Consider the following 24,712-nt stretch of genomic DNA (forward strand, 5'->3'; position numbering starts at 1 on the left):
AGGTGGGTTTGGGTGGCACATAAAGCAGTGGAAGGACTTGTATATGAGGTTAAAGATTTAGAATTTGGCACAATTGGAGCCAGTATAGGCCAGCATGACCAGAGCTGATGAGTAAGTGAGAAATAGTGCGGGGCAGGATTTAGGCAGAAGGGCTTTGGACATATTAGACTTGGTATACTGAAGAGTTCAGGAGGATGGTGAGAAGAGTATTGAAGAAACTGAGCTTTTGATGTAAAGATAGCTCTTGAAAAGAGTACTTAATACAGCTTATTTTAAATATATAAATGAATATCGCACCACCAATCTGCATTTGTATTTTTGTTATGAACTTTGTAATGTTAAGAATTTTGATTGCAATTGATAATGTTGCACAGCCTTAATGTGATTTGGCCCATATTGGCTCAAAATAAATGGTGCACTTTTAGAAAACAGTTTGGCTGGAGATGACCTTTTGAAACTCTCTTCTTTAGGTCAAGGAAATCACACGTGATATTAAACAACTTGATCATGCAAAACGCCACCTCACTACCTCCATCACCACACTCAATCACCTGCATATGCTCGCAGGCGGCGTCGACTCATTGGAGTAAGTAGTCATCAAAAGCAGAGCTGTGTTATGGTTTGGGGTGCAGAGGTGTTTTAAGTGTGCTGTCATGTCAGCAGGTATAAGACAAATAATTGATTCTGAAAATGGGACTGATTTACTCAGGTTGTCATCTTGGAAACAGATAAAACGCAGTTAACTAATACTGGTTGTAAATCAGCTTAAGAAAATAGGGGGAAAATTGAGCTAATGGAAACTAGATTCCATTTTACTTCAGTAAACAAGACTATAGCATGTGAAGCCATTGCCTGTGTGAGGAAGTTGTGTGGGTCTTCTACATATGTATATGTGTAATAATTAATGATTTTTTCAAATATTCCTAGAGAGTATATCATAAAGAATGTAGAATACATTTTCTGCCCCCTCCCCTTTCCCAAAGATGTTGATTCCTGTTAGGTTATTGTTCCATTGGATTTTGCAGTCCTCCTCTACATGATTCATGTAGAAGCTGAAGGGTGGTAAGATGTTCAGCCTTATAGGTCCAATAGTGAAGCCCAACTCTATCCCAGGGGACATCCATATGTTGCACTTTTTCTCAGCCAGAGTTCTGGATTATCATGTCCTTTTCTTGCTAAGGGCACTGAGGCCAATTTGCAGTTCCCCAAATTTTTCCCTGGCTACAGTCATGTGGAATCATGTGGTTTGTATAGTCTAGTACTACATCGGGCATTGCCTTCACTTAGTAGAGCGATGGATGGAGCAGAATGTAACTCCTTAATGGGCAGCTTTACCTTGACAGGGCTTTATATGAATATCTGCATGATCACTGTACTCCAAGTGTTAATATTGCCATTTTGCACCTTAAATAGGAACACTTTGCTCAAATTATACTAGAGCACAAATATTTAGAGGTATATAAATTCTTAATTGAATAACATCATAGATGCTTGTTAGTAAGCTTCTTCATAATGGGTTACAAGATAGGGAATAGATAATTAAATAAAAGTCTTGTATTTATATAGCACTCTTCACAGCCATTGGGTGCCTCAAAGTGTTTTACAACCAATGAAGTACTTTTTTGAAGTATAGTAATTGTCGTTAATGTAGGAAACGCGGCAGCTAATTTGCGCTCAGCAAACTCCCACAAACAGTTGTTATAACCACCGCCAATATTAATTGTTACACAAACCAAATCCCAGAGGGAAACTTGGCTTATGGACCTTACCCTTTTTTTTGTATTCTGAAAATGAGAAGACGTACTGATCTCGGCAGTAAGAAGTCCAGTAACACTTTTGGGATTTAAAAAATTAAACGTAAAAGTTTTATTAACAAGAATAAAAGAAATCTTAAGCACACAAGATTACGGTTACATAGTTAAAATTAGTCTTACAACACATTCCCAAAAAGACCCTCTACTTGGTCAGATCCACAAGTAAACACCTTCCAGGCAAGATTCCCTTATAGATGTTTAACTATAAAAAAAATCCAATAATATTACCCAAGGCAAACTGCTGTAGCTTTAATAAAGGCATACCACATGACCTGTAACTCTTCCACTCTGTTGTGGGAAACCAAACTTCAGAATAAAACTGCTTTTTGCAGCCCAAGACTTTTCTGGCTTGACTGGATGGTTGATTCAAACTACATCCTCTCCCAGCCACAGCTCCAGCTATAGCTCCAGCTGTTGCATCTCACAGTTCCTGCTCAACAGCCCAACACTAAAATACCTTTTCTTCCCTTTCATCTCAGGTTCCATTGTTCTCACACCTCTTTGAAACTCAAACCCTTCCAGATATAAGATCTTTCATGTCTCTATCTTGTCTTTGCTTTCAGGTCAATAAAATATAATATCCCCACTACTGTATACCTATGGAACTCCTGCAAGGTGCAAACATGTTCCTTGGTACCTCTGACTTCCTTTGATATTCAAACAAGCTCTCAACTTATCTAAAAATGCAAATGTTAGATCTAACCTTTTACTTGTTCATCAGATCTAACATCTCTATCCTTTTCATGTTTTGCGCCCCCCCCCAACCTCCCGACAACCTGTCTCCTATTAATCTCTGCCCAGATTAATTAAATCTCTATCTCACACACACATACACAGACACATATATACACACACACACACACACACTCCCCAAAAATATAAGGAAAAATCAATTTCTTATCCAATAATGTGATAATGACCAGATAAACCTTTTTGTGTTGTTGATTGAGGGATAAATATTGACCAGGACACCGGGGATAATTCCCCTGCTCTTTGTAATCGTGCCAAGGGATATTTTACATCCACCCAAGCAGGCAAATGGGGCCATGGTTTAATATCTCATCCGAAAGGCAGCAGCTTTGACAGTGCAATATTCCCTCAGTACTGCATTCAGTGCAGTACTCCCTAAGTACTGCATTAGAGTGTCGACCTTGATTTTTGTGCTTGAGCCCTGGGGTGGGACTTGAAATCAGAATCTTGTAATTCAGTGCACTACCAATTGAGCCACGACTGGCATGTTGAATTAGCTTTAAGCAATGCTGCACTTTGTTGAAATAACTGCATAATGAAATAATTGCATAATGCAAATCTATTAATCCATTGTTCTTTTGGAAATGCAGCATGATTTGTGTAAGGAAAACATTTTGTTAGAAGCAAAGGAACTGAAGTAGGCCCTTTAGACCCTCGAGCCTGTTCCGCTATTCAGTGAGATTCTGGTTGATCTTTGACGTAACTTCATAAACCTGCCTTTGTCCCATATCCCTTAATACATTTGGTTAACAAAAATCTGTTTTAAAATTAACAATTTATCTAGCATCTAGGATACTTTCATTTTTGTTATAGCAAAATATCCTGACAACAGACTAAAAAGAAACCAGTATATATATATTGTGGTGCATGGGTGCATTGCGATATTGTGAAATCCTAATCACTAACACTGTATTCTCAGATTGTTATGATAGAATATCATTGGAATCTAATGTTTGGGTCACATTTATGGTATTCATAAATTGGGAAGAAAGTAGAGTTATTGGCTTTGAATGTATATTTTATTTCTGCAGGGCTATGACTCGCCGCAGACAGTATGGAGAAGTGGCTAACCTCATGCAAGGAGTCGTGAACGTGTTGGAACATTTTCAAAAGTATATGGGTATTCCACAGATCCGCCAGCTCTCTGAAAGGTAAAGCATCAAAGTTTCTGTTCAACTTGCGGTCACTTCTAAATTGGTTTCCTTGTAGAAGCAACGCAGATCTGGATCTGTTTAAAAAGATGAGCAACCTTTTTTTGTCCGAATTCACATGCAATCTTTTTGGTTTTTATGCACGTGCAATTTGTCTAACCCCTGTTGGTGTATTTCTGTTAAGATGGTTCGTTGAAATTGGCAACATCTTTGTATCCCCTTACTCCTGTTCCAAATGGGAGTGAGCAAACTTACCTCAACACCTCACCTCTCAACTGTTTGCGGGTTGGTTTCGAGGGATAGTTGTCATTCAGCCTTGCTTGTCTATGTAGCTTTGCATGGAATTGACAGAACTCTTGCAGATACATGGTACAAGCTCAATAATAGAGAAGACAATGGCCTAGCTCTTCATGCCCTTGTTCTGTTGATGAATGGAGAAAGCACTGCAAATTTCAGAAGATGAGTGGAATGACTTTTAAAATATTTATTCTTGGAATATGAGTGTCACTAGCAAGGCCAGCATTTACTACCAATCCCTAGTTGCCCTTGAGCAGCTGGTGGTGTTGAACTGTCTTCTTGAACTACTACAGTCCAAGTGGTGAAGGGGCTGCCACAGTGCTGTTAGGTAAAGAGTTCCAGGATTTTGACGCATCAGCAATGAAGGAACTGCGATATATGTCCGAGATGAGTTGGTGTGGAACTTGAATGATGATATTCCTATTCACCTGTTTCCCTTGTCATTCTAGGTGGTAGAGGTCATTGGTTTGGGAAATGCTGTTGGAGAAAACTAGGCAAGTTGCTGCAGTGCATCCTGAGGACAGCATGCACTGCAGCCTTGGTATGTTTTAAGTTAGTGGATAGGGGTGCTGATCAAGTGGACTGCATAGTCCTGCATAGTATTGAGCTTTCTGAATGAAGTTCATGGAAAATGCTGAGAGGTAAAAACAAGGCACAGAATAATGAAAAAGTAAAAGTTGGCAGTGAGGACGTAGTAGTCACCGACTTTACCTACCTGGGCAGTAATGTGAACAGCCAACTGAATAATAGCAAAGACATTTGACACAGAATTGGAATGGCCTAGCAAGCAATGACTACATTAACTAATATTTGAAAAGATAAATCTGTCAGGGAAATTATTATTCTTAAGCTTCTTAAAGCATCGCTGTTTCTTATTGCCACTTGTGGTGCAGAATGTTGGACCAGGAAGGAGATAGACAGCGAAAAGATCAGTTCTTTTGAACTTTAGTGTTTCCGAAGGGTGCTCACAGTGAAATAGACCGATAGATGTACAAACGAGTGGACTCTAGAACAGATGAGAGTTGACAACACAGACAGATTGTTATCAGTGGTGGACAGACGGAAGGTAAAATACTTTGTGTATGTGGCATAAAGCAATGGTATGGAAAAGGTGATGCTGGAATGAATGGTAAAGAGACAATGTAGTGTAGGCAGGCAGAAGACCAGATGGAGTGATAACATCATGGAACCAAGAGGCTTGAGTTTCACAAGGACTCTGAGAGCGATTCAAGATTGATGCAGCTGGAGGAGGAGGGTGCATGTTGCTACAGCAATGCTGCCTCGAGTTAACTGCACCACCCCACATGTAAAATGATTGTTCCATGTATGTCCCACAATGATAGAATTTAATTGATGATTTTGGTTTTCAAAGTGTCACCAGTTCAACTCCCCCTTACAACCCAGGAGCTATCCAGGATATTCTTTCTTGAATTAATTTGGCCTAGATGCACTTTTACTTGAGTCTAATGTTGCATGTATGCAGTTTAACATGGTAGCTAATCATCAGTTTAGCAGTTTTAAAATAGGTTTCAAACCATGGTCCCGTGAATGTCTTTTGAGTCCACAATCCAACAAGTTCGTAGCATCAGGCATAATAGGCAAAGGAGGCAGGACAAGAATTAGGAGCAGGAGTAGGCCATTCGGCCCCTTGAGCCTGCTCCACCATTTGGTAAGATCATGGCTGAACTGATTGTGCCTCAACTCCACTTTCCTGTGTGCCACTCCGATAACCTTTGACTTCCTTTTCAATCAAAATTCTATCTAACTCAACCTTGAATATATTCAGACTCCATTCCTCTCTGGGGAAGAGAATTCCACAGACTAACGACCCTCTGAGGGGAAAAAAACATTTTCCTCATCTTACTTTTAAATAGGAGACCCCTAATTTTTAAACTGTGTTCCTTAGTTCTAGACATCCCCACAAGGGGAAACATCCTCTCAGCGTCCACCCTGTTAAGTGCCCTTAGGATCTTTATATGTTTTAATAAGATTACCTCTCATTCTTCTAAACTTTCGCAGCTATAGGCCCAGCCTGCTCAACCTTCCTCTGTGAATGGTGGGAGTAAGATACTTCTACATGGGGAAGGAGAGTAAACCTGGACAACTCGTTTGTAGTTTCCAGTGACTGGATGCACAACAGTGTTGAGAGGCCAGGCAACAAGTTGCCTCCCACTCTCTTGGCAAAGAAATGCTGCAAGGAATTTAAAAGCAGAAAAGAAAAGGCTATTGATGATGATTAACCTAGGATGAGTTTGAAACCTACTCCCTTGTCTAGTTCCAAGATAAATAATATAAAATCTTTGGTTTTACGTATATTTGTTGTCACAAAAAAGGATCTGAAATAATACTCATGAATCTTTTGAAATTTGTTCTATTTTTGTGCTATCAGTACATGGCTTCCCACATGCTGTTTGAATTCTGATATTTTCCCCATCTGGCTCAGATGCTTCAATATGTGCCTAGTGATAACAGCGAACCTTAAACGCCAGGGCTGTTGTAGAAGATAAGGATTTTTTTTCCCTTTAATGTTAGGTTCAGAATAGAGTGATGTTCGTTTTGAACATTTACTGGAAGAAGAATGAAAGGAGATTAATATATTTAGCACTTTATCACATCTCTCAGGAAGTTTCTTCACGTACAGTGAATTATTGTAAAGTGCAGCCCAGGTTGTTTTGTAGGCAAGCATGACAGTCGTCTTGTGCACAGCAATGTCCTACAACGGCAGTGAGATGTTTTCTTTGCCTGTGCCTGTTGAGGGGGACAAATGTTGGCTGAAGAGATCATTAGAACTAGCTGCCTTTCTTCAAATGGAATCTTTAATGTCCACCTGAGTGGACAGATGGGGCTTTGGTTTCACATCTATTTCAGAGGATAGCCCCTCCAGTGATGCAGCACTGTATGTATGTTCATATGTTCCATACTCGTACACTGAAATATCAACTTAGATTATGTGCTTAAATTCTGGTGGAGCCCCTAACCTACTGACTTAAAGCTGAGAGTGCTATTAACTGAGCCAAGCTAATAGAGGTTAAGGCAAATTACCTATTTGAAGACAACCTGTTCAGATGGAGATTAAATTTTTAATTTATTGAAAGTATTCTGTATATCATGTTGGCATACTACTTTGAAATTGAGATGTTGAATTTTTTTTATTGTATTGACTAAAGAGCAAGGGAGTAAAACACACATGATCAACCCTCAAATATTACAAGAGGCCTTGGGGACCTAATTGAGAGAGAAAAGGTGACAAAAAAAATAAAATAAATGATCAGAATATGGAGTCAAACATATTTAAGTGTGGATAATGAGGACCAGCACTTGACACTCCAGCACATTAATAAAGCAATGCAGCATTGTTGAAAGTGCTGTCTTTCAGATGAGACACTAAATCAAGGCCCTGTCTGCCTGTTGAGGTGGATGTTTAAAAGTCCCTTAACACTGTTGAAGAATAACATCGGGTTCTATGAGCGTGCTGGTCAACATTTTGTCCTCAGCCAACAACACTAACCTTCATCACTTCATTGCTGTTTACTGTGTGCAAGGCTGCCACAATATTTATCAATATTAACAGTTACTGCAAAATGTGTAGTGGTTTGAGATGTTTCTCTCAGACGTGATAAAGTGCTATATATAAATGTACTTACTCCATTGCTTTGTGACTTGAAAATGTTTTAACAACTTCACTACTTCACTAGTCCCAGATGCCAGTGCCCAACTGCCATTGGTAAATGGTTCACTTTTGCTCCTGCTCCACCTTTTTCCAGGTTCTTGGCAATTCTCTGGTAATGTAGTTCTCCCTCTCCTGTCTCTCCCCATGTGTGTTGCCTCATCTGCTGTTCAAGAAGATTCTTTAATTATTTTATGGATCTGGATATTGTCAAGGTTTGAGCTTCAAAGGAATCCTCTGTAATAGTCATGTAAAAACTCACAACAAGAGTGAGGCAATGGCACTTTACAGAGATCAAGGGCTGGAATGTTTGTTTTGGTAACCACTGCAATGGTGATGGGGTGTCATTTCTCTTTTTTTTTAAAAAAGTCACTTGGATTTCAATTTTACCACAGATATGTTAAATATTTTTGAACTTCTTACTGTAGATCTTTGTCTGAACAGCTGACCTTTTCAGTAGACCTCTGTTTCTGCAGTTATGTTGGTCAAATGTTTCACCTTTCATACAGCTATAATGTTTAACTCTGCGCAGGTAAACGGATTGCCTCCATGTGATAAATACACTTGGGTTGTAAAACTCTTCATGTAGAATGTATTTTGGATTTCATGATTCCTTCTGCACAGAGGAAATACTCCACTTGTTCCTCACTAGCCCTTTATTCGTGCTCCCCACTTCCTCAAACTCGCCCCTTCTTCACTTTCTTGCTCTTTTCCCTCCTGGTACCACCTCCTGCTGTACTTTGTCCTCTGTTTTCTAATATATCTAGAACTTGGGATGACTCTGGCTCTGTCCTGGATTCACTCAGTGAATTTTACAGACTGCCCATGTTTGTGGATCTAACCCACTGCACGACTTAAGCTGGCATCGTTTTTACTGTCTTAATTTCGATGCATGAAAATGCGGAGTACTGTGTTTTGAAAATGCCAGTATGAGCAGGGTGTAAATCTTGTTTTTCGTTTTCAAATCTCTCCATGGCCTCACCTCGCCTTAGCGATTGCCCTTGTGCCTTGCGTCTCCTTACAGACCCTCACTCAAAGTTTGGACTTCTTACTGCCACTGCTTCACTGTTGGTGGCTGCTTGTTCAGCCCATACACTTTGCTGTCTGGAATTCACTGCTGGGTTTTTGCCTGCCCTATGGACAAAAAACCTTCTCAAAACAGTAGTTTCTGTTCTCCACTCCATTTTTTCACCTTTCCCCATATGTATTGCCCACCCTGTGCTGCTTCAGTTTGTTGTAAAGTGCTGTGTGTTGTTGCAGTAAATGAAGCGCCGCTCTGCAGTGAGGCTTAATTGGGAACCCGGAGAACTATTTCAAACTGGGTAACTCGGTAGCTAGGTGCAGGGAGGAACCCAGTTTGATTTGTTCTGTTCTTAAACAGCCAGATTATCCTTGACGTTGTCAGAGCTTGTCTAATGTTTCTCGCCAGTTGACTAATTCTGGATCCCATCGTCTGTTTTCACAACACAGCCACCTTAAGACGCTTTTCTCTGTCTGTTGCCAGTCTCCTGTTAAAGGGCTTATGAAAAAGAGATGCTTGTTTTCTATTCACCCACCTTCTATTCTTGGAACTCATGAGAAGAGAATGCCAGTGCTGCTGAGAATACCACAGGTCTGCTGTCTGTGGGGCTTTATGACTGTAATTTTACAATTCAGGCTTTTCTCCCTGCCTGCCACCCCAGTACAAAAAAGTTGAAAGAATTTGAGCTGACCCCCTGTCAGTCCCTTTCCCACTGCAAACTACCACGTCCATTGATGTGGTTTAGTGCAGACAATTCTCAGATGTGGCTGGCAGATTTGAGTGTTGGAGAGGGCGGAAAGCAAACATCTGTGCTACAATGTCGATGTTTGCAAACCTTAACTCTTAGAGTGCTGGCAAATTCACCAGAACTCAACTTTTCCTTGGTCTTGCACTTAGGGCACAGAAGGAAGCCATTCAGCCCATTGAGTCTGTGCTGGCCTTTAACACCTGGTATAAACATTTCAAGTACACTGTCAGGGATTTGTTGCACTTTTTATTAAAAAAGTAAAACATAATTTGTATTAGGAAAACTACAGCATTTTAATCTGGCATGCTTTGGTTAAGAAAGATACGGAGCACAGAATTTCCTGGTTAAAGCAGCACAAGAACTGCTTGGATCCACATATAGTGCATTCGACATCTTCAGAATGTTTCCAATTTCTTTACTAGCCAATGCATTCATTGTATTATTTTATGGATGTAGGAAAATGTGGCAGCCAATGGGTCCACAGTAATGTCGCACAAACAGCAAATGTGATAAATCACCAGATAACTTGAAAGCTCAAAGGTAGACAGAGAAGTGGAGGGATTTAGTGCAACAGCTCTGAAGAATGGGGCTGAGGGAGCTGAAAACTGCACCATCAGTGGGATAAATGGAGGAGGGATTTGTATAAAAGTTGCAGTGTGCGTGTTAAGGGGGAACTTGAAGGCAAAATAAGAATTTTAAATTCAACATGTTGAGGGATATGAAACTAACGTTAAGTGACCACAGGAGAATTGGGTGAGTGACACACTATAGAGACAAGTTAGATAAAAGCAACATACTGTGGATGCTGGAAATAAAAACAGAAAATGCTGGAAAAACTCAGCAGGTCTGACAGGATCTGTGGAGAGAGAAACAGAGTTAACGTTTCGAGTCCATATGGCTCTTCAGAGTTGAGGAGAAGTAGAAATGTGATGAAATTTATACTGTTTAAGGGGGTGGAGCGGGTGAAGCTGGATAGAAGGTCAGCGATAGGTGGGGGTTAAGGAGAGATTGACAAAGGAATCATGGATGCAAGATAAAGGGAGTGTTAATGGTAGTGGTAAGGGCTAAAGAAGATGCTGATGGAGGCATAAAGGTAAAAAAGCAGAATGTGTGAATAGCAGAACAAGGTCAGCACTCCGTGAAAGAACAACATGGAACAAGTTACAGATGGCCCGTTTAGGGGTAGGATGGGGGTTGAGGAGAAAAGGGTGGAAAAATGGAATAAAAATGGGAATAAAACAATGAATAAATGAATAAAAATAAGTAAGTAAAAAATAAAAATAGATTAGAAGAGGGATTATAAAAAGCGGTGAAGACAGAGGAGAGAGTTCATGGTCTGAAGTTGTTGAACAAGTTTATAGGGAGCAGCACAAGTGGAGAAGTCAATTCTTTTTATTACTTCTCATGCCATGGGTATTGCTGGCAAGGTGAACATTTCTTTGCCATTGCTTAGTTGCTTTGAGAAGGAGATGATGGGCCTGTCTTGAACTTTGAAGGTTGTTTAATACAAACCGAGTGGCTTGCAGTTCAAATGCGGCGGCGAGAGTTTGAAAGAGGCATGAGATGGAGAGATCCGACGAGAGTTCAAAAGCAGCACGAAAAGGGAGAGATCCAGCAAGAGTTCAAAAGCAGCGTGAGAGGGAGAGACCCAGCAAGAGTTCAAAAGCAGCGTGAGAGGGAGAGATCCAGCAAGAGTTCAAAAGCAGCGTGAGAGGGAGAGACCCAGCAAGAGTTCAAAAACAGCGTGGGAGGGAGAGACCCAGCAAGAGTTCAAAAGCAGCGTGAGAGGGAGAGACCCAGTGAGAGCTCAGAAGCAGCGCTAGGAGAGACCCGGTTAGGCCAGCCTGTGGACTGACCGTGTACTGAAAAAAAAATCGAAGTGGGAAATCACAGGGAAAAAGGTAATTGATTGATATAAGTTAATTAAGAAAAATGATTAATTAAGTAATACATAATAAAGGTGGCAGGGCAGGTGATGTGCTGCAACTGCAGAACGTAGGAGCTTCTGGACACCAGTGTGTTCCAGGGTAAACACATCTGCAGTAAGTATGCTGCTGGAGGAACTTTGACTCGGAGTCATTGAGCTGGAGGCCGAGCTGTGGACACTGCAATGCATCGGGTGGAGGGAAAGTTACCTGCACATTTTATTCCAGGAGGCAATCACATCCCTTAGGATAGAGTCTTCTGATTTGGTCAATGGTCAGGGGCAGGGGGGTGGGACTGTGAGTGAGGCAGATATGTGGGACTGTGAGTGAGGCAGATATGTGGATCGAGAAGGTAGAATTGGAGGAGTCTCAGCCCTTGCAGTTGTGTAGCAGGTTCGAGGTGCTTGCAGCCTGTATGGATGAAAGCGGGGCCTGCAGGATGGATGAGCGAACTGACCACGGCACTGTGGTACAGGAATCCATTCAAGTGAGGTGAGTTAATAGGAATGTTGTGGTAGTAGATGACAGTATAGCCAGGGGGATAAAACACAGTTCTGTGTAGCCAGGACTGAGAATCCAGAAGGCTGTGCTGCCTGCCTGGTGCCAGGATTTGGGACATCTACTCAGGGCTGGAGAAGAACTTGCAGTGGGAGAGGGAGGATGCAGTGGGAAGGAAGGAACCAGTGGTCATTGTCCACATTGGTACCAATGACAGGTAGTACTAGAAGAGAGGTTCTGCTTAGAATAGTGTCAGCAGCTAGGGGCTAAATTAAAAAGCAGAACCTCAAAGGTAATAATCTCTGGATTATTACCTGAGCCGCAAGCAAATTGGCATAGGGTAGATAACAAAACCTGAATTGAGAGTGCAAATAGAAATAAATATGTATGATCTGGTAGCCATTACAGAGACCTGGCTGCAAAGTGACAATAGCTGGGACCTGAATATTTAAAGGTACATGACATTTGGAAAGACAGGAAGCTAAGAAAAGGTGGAGGGATGGCTCTGTTAATTAAGGGCAGAATTTTACCCTCGGATGGCGGGTGGGCCCCACCGGCTCGGCTCAAACAACCGACCCCCGCGACCAAAATGGGGCCCACCGCCATTTTGAGTGGGCGGGCCAATTAAGGCCTGCCCGACAGGAAGCACTATGCGCTTCCTGTGCAGGGGGTGGAGGGAATCCCCAACTGTCAAAGTGCGCTCTTTCATGCGTGTGCGCGAATTAGCGCACTGCTCCCTGAGACAAAGTCCTGTCTGAGGGAGATTAGTGACAGGTAAGAAAAGTCAAAAAATAGAAAAATTAAAAAATTATTAACATGTCCCCCTCATGTGACAATGTCACACGAGATGGGACATGTTAATAAAAGTGACAAACTTTATTAGACTTTTTAAAAACGGACATGAAACCTCATCCTACCAGTGGATGAGGTTTCATGTTTTATCAGAAGCCCGCTGGGGCTCCTGGCCTGTCTGCCAGCCTTAAGGTTGGAAACTCTTTCGAGTTATCAACAGTCACAGATTGCAACCCTTTCGAGTACAATCACAGTTCTTGGTTTCTGGGAGTGGGACATGAACCCACAACCCTCTGATTCAAAGGCGAGGGTGCTATGGACTGAGCCACAGCTGACACCTCACGCCAGCCTTAAGGTTGGACAGGAAGGTCTTTAATTATCTTAATTAGCCTGTCAATGGCCTTAATTGGCCATTGATAGGTCGGTGGGCGGACAGCTGATTTCGCTGTCTGCCTGCCTTCTTAAAAATTTAAAGGGACCGGGATGACGTCGGGGGTTCCTCCCGACATCATCCTGCGTCATTTTCCCCTCGGCGAGCGGGCCCCGTCCCCAAATCGCCGACGGGAAAATTCAGGCCTAAGGATGGCATTAGCACATTAGAGAAGGATGACCTTAATTCTCAAGATCAAGATGTAGAATCAATTTGGGTAGAGCTAGGAAAAAATAAAGGTAGGAAGTCAGTTGTGGGAGCAGTTTATAGGTCACCTAACAGTAACAACACTGTAGATTGGGGTATACAGGAAGAAATAACAGGGGCTGGTGACAAAGGTATGGTGATAATCATGGATGATTTTAATCTACAAATAGATTATATGAATCAGATTGGAAGGATAGCCAGGCCGATGAGTTCATAGTGTCTTCTGGAGGGTTTCTTAGCACAACACATTCTAGAGCCAACCAGAGAGCAGGCTTTTCCACGTCTGTTAATATGTAACAAGACAGGATTAATTTGTGACCTCAAAGTAAAGGATCGCCTAAGTAGCAATGATCATAACATGATTGAATTTTGCATTCAGTTTGCGGGAGGGAAGAGTGGGTCCAAGATTGGTGTTTTAAACTTAAATATGAGTTATTATGAGGGTATGAAGACAGCTGGCTAAAGTGAACTGGGAAATTGGGTTAAGAGTTGCAATGGCAGACATTTAAGGAGATATTTCATGACACTCCGTAAAGATACATTCCAGTGAGAAAGAAAGACTCTAGGTGAAGGACATACCGGTCGCGGTTAACTAAGGAAGCTAAAGATGGTATCAAGTTGAAAGAAAAAGCATGGGAAGATGAGTGGCAGGTCAGAAGATTGGGCAGAATATGAAAAACAGCGAAGAATGGCTAAAAGAATACTAAGGAAGGAGAAATTAGAGTACGAGAGAAAGCTAGCTAGAAATATAAAAACAGATAGTAAGAGTTTCCACAGGTATTTAGAAAGGAAAAACCCAAGTAAAATGAGTGTTGGTCCTCTAGAGAGTGAGTTGGGTAAATTAATAATAGAAGATAAGGAAATAGTGGATGAATTCAACAGATATTTTGCATTTGTCTTCACTGTAGAGGATACAAATAACATCATAGAAATAATTATGGATCAGGAAGTGAAAGGGAGGGAGGAACTTTAAACAATTACAATCACCAGGGAAAGGGCACTACGAAAATTATTAGAACTAAAAGCTGCCAAGTCCCCAGGTCCGGATGAACTTCATTTTAGGGTTTTAAAGGAACTGGCTGCTGAGATAGTAGATGCATTGGTTTTAATTTTCCAAAGTTTCCTACATTCTGGAAATGTCCCATCAGATTGGAAAATAGTGAATGTAACTCCTCTATTCAAGAAAGGAAGGAGACAGAAAGCAGGAAACTACAGACCAGTTAGCTTAACAACAGTAATAGGGAAAATGATGGAATCTTATTATTAAGGAGGTGAAAGCAGGGATTTAAACGCTCTCAATACAATCAGGCAGAGTCAACATGGTTTTGTGAAAGGAAAATCATGTTTGACTAAATTATTAGAGTTCTTTTGAGGAAGTAATTAGCAATGTGGATAAAGGGGAACCTGTGGATGTGCTGTACGTGCTTGGGTTTCTTGAAGTCATTTGACAAGGTACCACATCAAAGGCTACTTCACAAAGTAAGAGCTCATAGTGTAGGCGGTAACATGTTGGCATGGATAGAGGATTGACTAGCTAACAAGAAACAGAGTAGGCATAACATTTTCAGGTTGGCAAGATGTTGCCACAGTGATCAGTGCTGGGGCCTCAACTACTTACAATCTATATCAATGTTTAGGATGAAGGGGTTGAAGTATAATTGCTAAATTTGCTGTTGACACAAAGATAGGTAGGGAAGTAAGTTGTGAAGAGGACCTAATGGGTCTGCAAAGGGACATAGATTAAGTGAGCAGGCAAAAATTTGCCAGATGGAGAATAATGTGGGAAAATGTGAACTTGTCCACTTTGGCAGGGAGAATAGAAAAGCAGCATATTATTTAATGGAGAGAGATTAAAGGACTCTGAGGTACGGTGGGATCTGGATATCCTGGTACATGATTCACAAAAAATTAATACGCGGATGCAGCAAGTGATCAGGAAGGCAAATGGAATGTTGTTATTTATTGCAATGGGAATGGAATATAAAAGTAGGGATGTTTTGCTACAGTTGTACAGGGCATTGGTGTGTACTATGTACAGTTTTGGTCTCCTTATTTAAGAAAGGACATAATTGCGTTAGAAGCAGTTCAGAGAAGGTTCACTGGACTGATCCCTAGGATAAGGAAAGGTTGGACCGTTTGGGTCTATATCCATTGGAGTTTGGAAGAATGAGAGGTGATCTTATTGGAACATATAAGACCCTAAGGAGACTTGACAGAGTGGATACTGAAAGGATGTTTCCTCTCGTGTTAGAGACCAGAACTTGGGAACATGGTTTAAAAATAAGTAGTTTAAGACTGAGATGAGGAGAAATTTTTTCTCTGATGGCCGTGAGTCTGTGGCGCTCTCTTCTCCAGAGTTTGGTAGAGGCTAGGTCATTGAGTTTTTTTGAATCAGAGGTAGATAGATTCTTGACTAACGAGGGAATCAAAGGGTATCAGAGGTAGCCAGGTTAGTGGCATTGAGGCCTTAATCAGATCAGCCATGATCTTATTGAATGGCAGAGCAAGCTCGAGGGGCCGAATGGTCTCCATATGTATGTCCATATGCTCGTACTTCAAATGGCAACTCAGAATCAACCACGCTGGTGTGGGACTGAAATCACATTTAGGTCACACTGGGTAAGAACAGCAGGGTTCTTTCTCTAAAGCACCGTGGTGCCCCAGCTGGGTTTTTACATCAATCCAATAGATTCATGGGCGCTTTTACTGATGTCAACTTTTTCTTAACAGATTTTAAAAACTGAATTCCAATTCTCAAACTGCTGTGGTTGGAATTTAATTTGTGTTCTCTAAGTTATTGATTAGTCCAGGCCTTTGTCCACTAAGATATCCACTAAGCTACTGACCCCACAAGTGATAAAAGCATAACAAGATAAAAATAGAGACCGTAGATCAGACATTATTGTAATAACTCGTTTTTCTGGTAAGAGAGGAAACATTGAATATTATAAAACACAGGACATTATTAGGAATAATGCTTGGGAATGACTAAAGGGTATAATTTCATGATAAACTAAAATAGTGCATTATAAGTGTTTTGTGAATCTTCTCTCAGCAATAATCATTGAACTACAGTATACGAGTTAAAGCAATTAGATTTTGTGTCCTTGATGCGACAGATCATATACACAGAACTCCACTTTAGCCACAGGCAATATTCCTCAAGGAAGTCATTTTTCTCCTATTACTTATCATCATCAATTATTTTAAAAGTGTGTTGCTTTGTTTTACCCATTGAGATCAATGCCATGCCATGCTGTAAATAGTGAGGCTTGTTGGTGCGGCCTGGTATGTGCATATCATTGTGGATATCAATGTTGTGGGTTTGAAAATGCATTGGAATGAAACTGAATAGAAACCATTCTTTTTACAGGGTTGTTACGATCCCCATAGAGACTGATAACTTCTTAGAAAGAAATCCCCACAACTCTAATGGAAAGAAAACAGCTGGACAAGATTTCACTTTTTAGAATTTTTACTGTAACAAACGAACTAAAGTCAACATAATTTAAGTATTAATTAACAGGTGAAGGATATTTCAAATAAAAAGGTAAATTTCATTTTACGTAATCGATGCAGCAAAGATTAGTTGGCTCAGTTGACTAGATAGCTGGAATGTGAGCAGAATAATGCTAACAGCATGGGTTCAATCCTTGTACCAGCTGTAGTAGTTCATGGAAGTCTACCTCGTGGCTAAATGCTAATTACCTTGTCACAAAGATATGCCTCGTGGTTACAAGCACTCACATTACTTCTGGCACAGATGTGGGACGCTGTGCAATCTGTCTTTCCAATGTGGCCTCCGCGATGTAGGGTCTCTGACTTCCCACTCAATCAATTCGACCTTTGGGTTGCATTATCAGCAGCCATATTCCATCTGACATGCTCGGATTCAATGAACACTGACAAAGATGCACAGATCCTTCCTCGTTCAGGTCACAGATGTCTTGATGACGCAGAACTCCCAGAGACTACCTTCTCTGATCCGTTTAAATGATCCGGTGGGCTCTGGCAACACTAAAACAACAGCAATGGGTCTGCCCCAATCCGCAATCCCATGCTCTTCCTGTCTTCAGCTCTCTGCTCTTTCCAATGGAATAACACACACACTAACACAGTCTCTGCTGTATTCTCAGAGACCTGCTTCAACACCAGGATTTGTTTGAAGCCTGCCAAACAGAAAGCTGTTGAGAACCTTGTTTCCTTTTACACAAATTCTCTGTGTTCTGAAATGCCAAACAAAAAACACTGGCTGACCCAAAAGCACTGTAATTGGCTTTCTATTTACCCTTGCTTCTTAACTGCTCATCCTCATGGCAACCTCAAGTCACATGGGCATTTCTTGGAACCTCATGATGTCATTATCTGGAAACCAATTAACCCTCTTTCAGAACACTCTCCAGTCAAGTTTGGTTGTAAAGAGACATCACACAAAAGAAAATGCAAGCTTTTCCTATCACATGGGCCATCCAAAAGATCATTGAACCTTTATTCCTATTCAGGTATACTTTTTCAGGAACAAATGAAATGACTATTACTTCCAGAACCAAGACCCCACACTGAGCACTTACAATTACGTGTTTAAACACCAAGGCCTTAAATTTTTGTATGGCAGGGTCTCCCTTCCTGCTATCCAAAGAGTTGGTGGGGAACACATCCCTGCTGACTTCGAGTGCCCCACGGCTATTTCACGCTCGAATGAGTGTTTAGTGGTTGCAGGCGGGACTTCCGCCTCTCACTTGGGAGGAAACCCACCTTAGGGAGCTGCCAGCCAATCAACAAGAGCTGCAGTGGACTGAAAAGGAAGTGCACAAACATGCCTGAGCCTAAGTGCTGGAGCCAGAGGACAAGGTAAGTTTAAGGGGCCCCTGGGTGGGGAGGGTAGGGAAGGCCTGCGGGGCACAATGGGGGCAATTGGGGTGTCAGTGGGAAAGGCTGGGGGGAGGTGGGAATGTCCAGCAGCCACTGGATCTTAAGGGTGGGGGGGGCTTCTGATGGCTTCTCCCCCTTCCTGCCTGAGATCAGGCCCATTCTTTTTAGGGCTTCCCCCACACAGGTAAATCCTCCTGCCAGCCTCAAAATTGAGGTTGGGTGGGAAAAGGCCCTTAAATGGCCAGTAATTGGCCACATAAGGGCCTTCACTGGAGCAAGGGCAGGCTTCCTGCCCACGGCCTTGCCCGCCCCAGTGTAAAATCGCTACATGGTCAGAGCAGGCGGGAACTCGGAGGGAATCCTTTTCCTTCAGTTTCACGTTCCCTCTGCCTGAAAACCTGTTGGCAGGGGAATGTGAAATTCTGACCCATAAACTGAAGCTAATGTGCTTCATGTAGATAATTTGAGACCACTGCTGATGCCAATGTTAAATTAACTTCTCAGGGCTGCACAGGAGTGGCTCAGGATGTTTTTCACTGGTTCTGCCTGTGGAGTAGAACCTGAATTCTTCTGTGACCTGACAGCCTGATGTTTTATAAATACAAACTCTATATGGAGCATTGCGCATCATCAGAATGTCCCAAAGTGCTTCACAGGCAGTGAATTATTTTTTTGAAGTCCTGATACTGTTCTTACATGAACTTTACAGCTTCTTTCTGCTAACCTGCACTTTCTGTAATTTATTCTTGTGTGATGACCACTGGCAACCGGCATGGTGGTCAGTTGACCCATTCCTTGTTTTCTGCCAATGTTGTTTTACAACTGTATCTTGGGGTGGGGTGTCTTCACCCTGTAAATTTTTTTAACTTCCTTGTTCTCACATGGCAACTCCCTCATGTACCAATCGGCACCTTTCAAAATGGTCCCAATCAAAATTGGCTTGATGACCCAGTGACATTTCAAATAGCACAGAGCACTGATGGACTGGTGCTGAACAGCAGGGCTGCTTAGATGGCACCTTTTAAGATGTACGGAACTTTTTTTTATTCATTCATGGGATGTGAGCATCATTATTGCCCATCTCTAATTGCCTTCAAGAAGATGACGCTGAGAACCCTCCTTGAACAGCTGCAGCCCATGTGGTTTAGGTATACCCGCTGTGCTGTTAGAGAGGGAGTTCCAGGATTTAGACTCTTGACAATGAAGGAGCACATATAAAATAGCAGGGAAATCATTTCCAAACTTTTAAAAATGAGTAAATTATTTAGCTGTTTCAGGCAGTGTTGTTACCCTAATAATTAACACGTTACAAATTGAAGCTTTTATGAATGGGGCTCAAAATAGATTCAAGAAACTTCTTATTTATAAGTTTCTTGAATCTACTATGAGCCCCATTCATAAAAGCTTCAATGGCAGAGGCAAAGCAAAATTACCAAATGAATTAGACACCACACTAGAACTAAAACAGTGCACAGCTCAGTTTCTTAAGTACAGGTGGGGATGGTAGATGTCTTTTTATGAAGAGAACAATGCTTTTCTCTTTTTTTTTAATGAGGGCCATTTTACATTCCTAAATCAAAAGTATGTCGCTGTATTCTTGCTTGGCATGCCATGTTGTTGTTACAGTCCTAAGCCTGTGTTAGGTGGAACATTCTGTACTTATTCAGGTTTGGACCCCTATCTACATTCCATGGTTAATGAGGTTTCATGTGGTGTCTAACCCATCCTGTGCTGTTCGAGAGAAACCTTCAGTGCCTTCCAAAATGCATGTGTAAAATTGGCCATGCTGCTATGTAACCTCAAGTTCTCCCATTATAATTCTGATTATAGATTGTCTGCAGGGCCAAATGTATGTGGCATTTTTCTCAGCCTGTATGTCAAAAATCAGTTTTATTTGCTGCTGTCATACACCTTGGCCTGAATTTGTAGCTCGGCGGGTGGGCACGATCGGCCGGGAAACGGACCGCCGACCGCAAACGGCCCCCCGATCGTGATTTCACACTGGTTGACCAATTAACGGCCAGCCAGCGTGAAGCGTGTGCTGAAAAGCTCAGCACTGCCAGGTTGTGGGCAGGAGGAGGGTGGGCGATGACATCAGCGTGGGCGAGCGCTGAGCGAAAGCTCCCTGAAGGCAAGAGAGCTGCCTCAGGGAGCTGCAGATTCAAAAGTGTTCCAATGAAGTTTCAGAAAGCAGGAAAAAAAAAATGTCTAAGCATCACAATCAAGCACCTGAAAATATAGATGATAAAAATGCTGCCCACAGAGTTTTATTTTTATTTTATTTCATTATGGAAGCCTCTTGAATGAGGTTTCATGACAAACGTAAAGGCCGACTGGCCGATTTGCCTGTCCGCCAACCACAAGATTGGACGGATGACGAAATATAGCAGACAATTGCGCCGATAATGGGCTTAATTACCCTGTTAATTGTCGGTGGGTACGCTTCTGACTTTTGCGCGTACCCGCCAAGTGAAATATCGAGCAAGTGCGCGATGACGTCGGGACACTCGCCCGACATCATCTCGTGTGATTTCACACCCAATTTGGTCGGGCACACGCCCGCCCGATCAACGTAAAATTCAGCCCCTAGATTAACTTTTGAAGGAGCAGATGAAAGAAAGGGCTTACTTTAACTTTACAAGACCTCATGATGTTCCAAAGCATCTTGCAACTAGTGAAGTACTTTTCAAGTGTAGCCAAAAGTGCAGTGTAGGAGAAAGAGCAACCAATTTGTGCACACAAGGTCCCACAAACAGTAATAATGTGGTTATGAACGGTTACAATGTTTTAGTGATGTCTGTTGAGGAATAAGCATTGTCAGAACACTGTGGAGAACTCCTCTGCTCTTTAAATAGTGAGAAGGGATCTTTCATGCCCACCTAAGAGGGCAGACCTTGGTTTAATGTCTCAATGGAAAGATGGCACTTCCAACAGCGCAGCCCTCCCTCAAGTAATGCACTGGACTGTTAGCCTAGATTTTGTACTCAGGTCTCTGGAGTAGGAGTAAAGCCCACAACCATCTCACTCAAAGGTAAGAGTGCTATCAAATGCATCACAGCTAGCACCATAAGCAGAGTAACCTTCGTTAAAAAGTTTTATATGTGTTACTCAGCTTTCATATCCTCAGGACACCTCAGAAATGCTTAACACCAAGGAGTTACTTTTGTGGATAAGTGTAACATCCAAGTTTGCGCACGGCCAAGTACTAGTAAGAAGCAAATGAATTAATAGCCAGCAGTAACTTGTTTTTGTTGCTGGTGTTATCTCTGTCAATCAGTTTGAATATCAGTTTGTGAGTGCAGAACTTACTTTAATATCCGTTTATTTTCACAGCTGGAGCATATAAGTTCAGGAAATTCTGATTTTGTTTTGTCAGGGTACGAGCTGCTCAGACCGAGCTGGGACAACAGATCCTGGCGGATTTTGAAGAGGCCTTCCCATCCCAGGGAACAAAGGTGAGAATGTCCTGCTAAAGTTTAGTTTTCCCATCCTACCCACATTGATTTTATAACCTCTTGAATGCCTATGCTCATTTTCTGTCTTCTGACTTTAGCGTGACTTTCTGTGCACTTGTGCTGCCAAATAATTTGATTGATTGTCCAAGCAGAGGGAATGAGTTGTTGATCTGGTCCCAGACCCTTGTCCAATGTAAACAGACAAAGAAAAAATTGTGCACAAAACAAAACCAAAAAGGTTGGGAAACTTACCCAGCCCGTTCAGACAAAGATCCTTGGTCAGCTCTGAAAAGCCTGCACCCAAAATGCTAATCTCTGTTTCCTATTTTGAAATGCTGACCAACCTACAATATATTTCCAGTATTCCTCATCTCATAATTACCAGTTATTGTGGACTTAATCATGAAGGCAGCATTGAGTTTCAAAATCAAAATGTGTCCTGGCCATCACGTGAGAAACTTAGAAACGTAGAATATAGGAGCAGGAGCAAGTCATTTGGCCCTTTGAGCCTGCTCCGCCATTCAATATGGTCATGGCTAATCCTCTATCTCAACGCCGTACTCCAGTGCTCTCCTTATACCCCTTGATGGGGTATGCAACTTTCATGTTGCTGCTTCACTCATCCAGCTTTCTAATCGCATTTCCCATTCTTAGCTCTGCCATTATGTGGAGCCATGAAGTTGGAAGCCTGATTATTTCGCTACATAAAAAGAAGGAAGAATGAAAAGCAAGTCATCTGAGGATACTTATAAGCACCTTCAATGATCAGCCTAAAAATGTTGTGGGTATGGGGAATTGTTGGTGTATCTGAGATGCAGAACGGTGCTTTTGGGAGTAAAGGCTGGAGACAAAGACCTTTAACATAAAATGAAGAGGAATTGAGTTATTTCTTTCTTTTTTGCATTGAAATAGTATTGCAGTCAAAGTTAAATGACCTACAACTGCAAGTTTGCTTTTAATAATTGATATGCTTTGGTACTATCCTTATTTGATGATTAATTGAGCTTGACCGTTGAACTTAAGTTTTTCAATGTAACCTCAATTTGGCAAGATAGATGTCATAAAATAGATTTTTCTGGTTGAGGTTTATGAATCTGTCGCACGTTGAACACTTTTAGAACTAAAAACATGTCATATTGAGCTACAGCCACGTTAACTCATACTCTCAAAACTGCAAAAAGTTTGTTCAACCAATTTTTAATGACAAGTATTGAATTTTATGATTCAACAACACATGAAAGAGAGAAGGTTCAGTTTCTAAAATGGAGAAGATATCACATAATCATTGGGTTATGACAACCCTTTTCAGAGACCTGCTATGTAAAACCTTTTAAAAATATATGTTGCATTGGCTGGATACCTAATTGTTAGTCGATTTTCCTTTTCATCTTTGCAGAGACCAGCGGGACCCAGTAACGTACTGCGCGATGCCTGCCTTGTTGCCAATGTGTTGGATCCAAAAATTAAACAGGAAATCATTAAAAAGTTTACAAAGCAACATCTTTCAGAGTACCTTGTTCTGTTCCAAGAAAACCAAGATGTAAGCACGAAGCTGAATGAATACTTTAACTTACAGTAATTATTAGAAGGCCCAGGAGGCAGTCTTTGTTCTGCAATTGGCATTTGGGACTGCTGAAATGTTTTACAAAAATGAAATTTGGGGTCTTGCTGGATGAACTCAAATCTGCATTTCAGAGAATTCACACTTTGGAAAGTTAGCTTTAAAATTCCTGCCCCCTGTGGAGTCACCTGATTTCAAACAGATGGTCATTGGCTTCGATTCCTAGGCCAGGGAAGAAAACACATCGGCCATGGCTCCAGCTCCTGATTGCTGTCCAGTAACTCCTGTTGGAAGGATCGGGCTCAGATGTGGTGGTCTCCATGATCTGAATGTTCTGCTTGAATTCGGTGTAAAGAATAGCCAGTAGGTTGTGTTTCTAACGAAGGCCTGAGATCTCAGTGCTTCCAGGAGAGTAGGGGAGAAAATTAAATCGTTATCCTAGAAATACGAGAATATATAAATTGTTATTGTAATAGCTGGTTTAATAGAAAAGCAAATTTAAGGGTAGAGCTTACATGACCTTGCTAGTTTAACAGGAAAGAGCTTATTATGAATTTGTGAACCACTTGACAACGCTGCATTCCTCACTCTGGACTCATGCAGATCGATCGATTCATGACTGTGTTGGGTCAGAGGCCATGAAGTAGACTAAACAGTAATCCGATAGTCTGTTACTCCCCACTTTAATGGCCGTGCCCCTCGTGCCTTTTAGTGTAGTTAACCTGTTGTTGCAGCTCCGGCATTGAGATGTCAGTTAAAGTGAGGCACAGGCAAATTGGTCTGATACTCAGTCATATCTATTTTAAGCCTCTTTCATGTTGTGCTTAGGTGTTGCACCAGAGTCACCAGCTCCCAAGATGTGTGCCTTAACGTAGTGATCAGCCCCCCCAAAGTAAACTTGCTGTATTTGCTAAGGCTGGACGACAAGAATACTTAAGTGAATGTAACAAGTTTACTTTGGGACTGTAAGCGATTTGCAAATTGAGTGCTGACAAACAGCTGTCAAGGGTATTCATTTAGATCACAAAAGGAAAACTGCACTGTGTTCTCATTATTTTAATGCTTTGGCTAGGTGGCATGGCTGGATAAGATAGATCGACGCTATGCATGGATTAAACGGCAACTGGTAGATTACGAAGAGAAATATGGCCGGATGTTCCCACAGGAATGGTGCATGAGTGAACGGATCACTGTGGAGTTTTGCCACGTCACCAGGTATAAAGCGCGCATATGATGATGTTTGACAAACCTGTTAGGTTTTTTTAAGGATGTAACTAGTAGAATAGATAAGTGGGGATCCAATATATGTGGTGTATTTGGATATTCAGAAGGCTTTCGATAAGATCCCACATAGGTTACTAAGCAAAATTAGAGTGCATGGGATTGGCAGTAATAGACTGGCATGGATTGAGAATTGGTTAACAGACAGAAAAAGTGTAGGAATAAATAAGTCATTCTCAGGTTGGCAGGCTGTGACTAGTGGGGCATTGCAAGGATCAGTGCTTGGGCCCCAGCTATTCACAA

General features: G+C 41.7%; 1 protein-coding gene across 1 annotated transcript in view; it reads left to right on the plus strand.

The window, feature by feature from the left end:
- Positions 1 to 24,712, plus strand: part of vps53 (VPS53 subunit of GARP complex) — a 250,550-nt gene that overhangs the window by 61,913 nt on the left and 163,925 nt on the right. The window contains exons 6-10 of the mRNA XM_078548073.1: positions 471 to 586; positions 3,596 to 3,715; positions 21,549 to 21,627; positions 23,024 to 23,167; positions 24,261 to 24,403. Of these exons, the coding sequence (XP_078404199.1) occupies positions 471 to 586; positions 3,596 to 3,715; positions 21,549 to 21,627; positions 23,024 to 23,167; positions 24,261 to 24,403 (602 nt within the window). The remainder of the gene's footprint in view (positions 1 to 470; positions 587 to 3,595; positions 3,716 to 21,548; positions 21,628 to 23,023; positions 23,168 to 24,260; positions 24,404 to 24,712) is intronic.

This window comes from Cetorhinus maximus, chromosome 9, assembly GCF_964194155.1.
Source record: "Cetorhinus maximus chromosome 9, sCetMax3.hap1.1, whole genome shotgun sequence".
Lineage (NCBI taxonomy): Eukaryota > Metazoa > Chordata > Chondrichthyes > Lamniformes > Cetorhinidae > Cetorhinus > Cetorhinus maximus.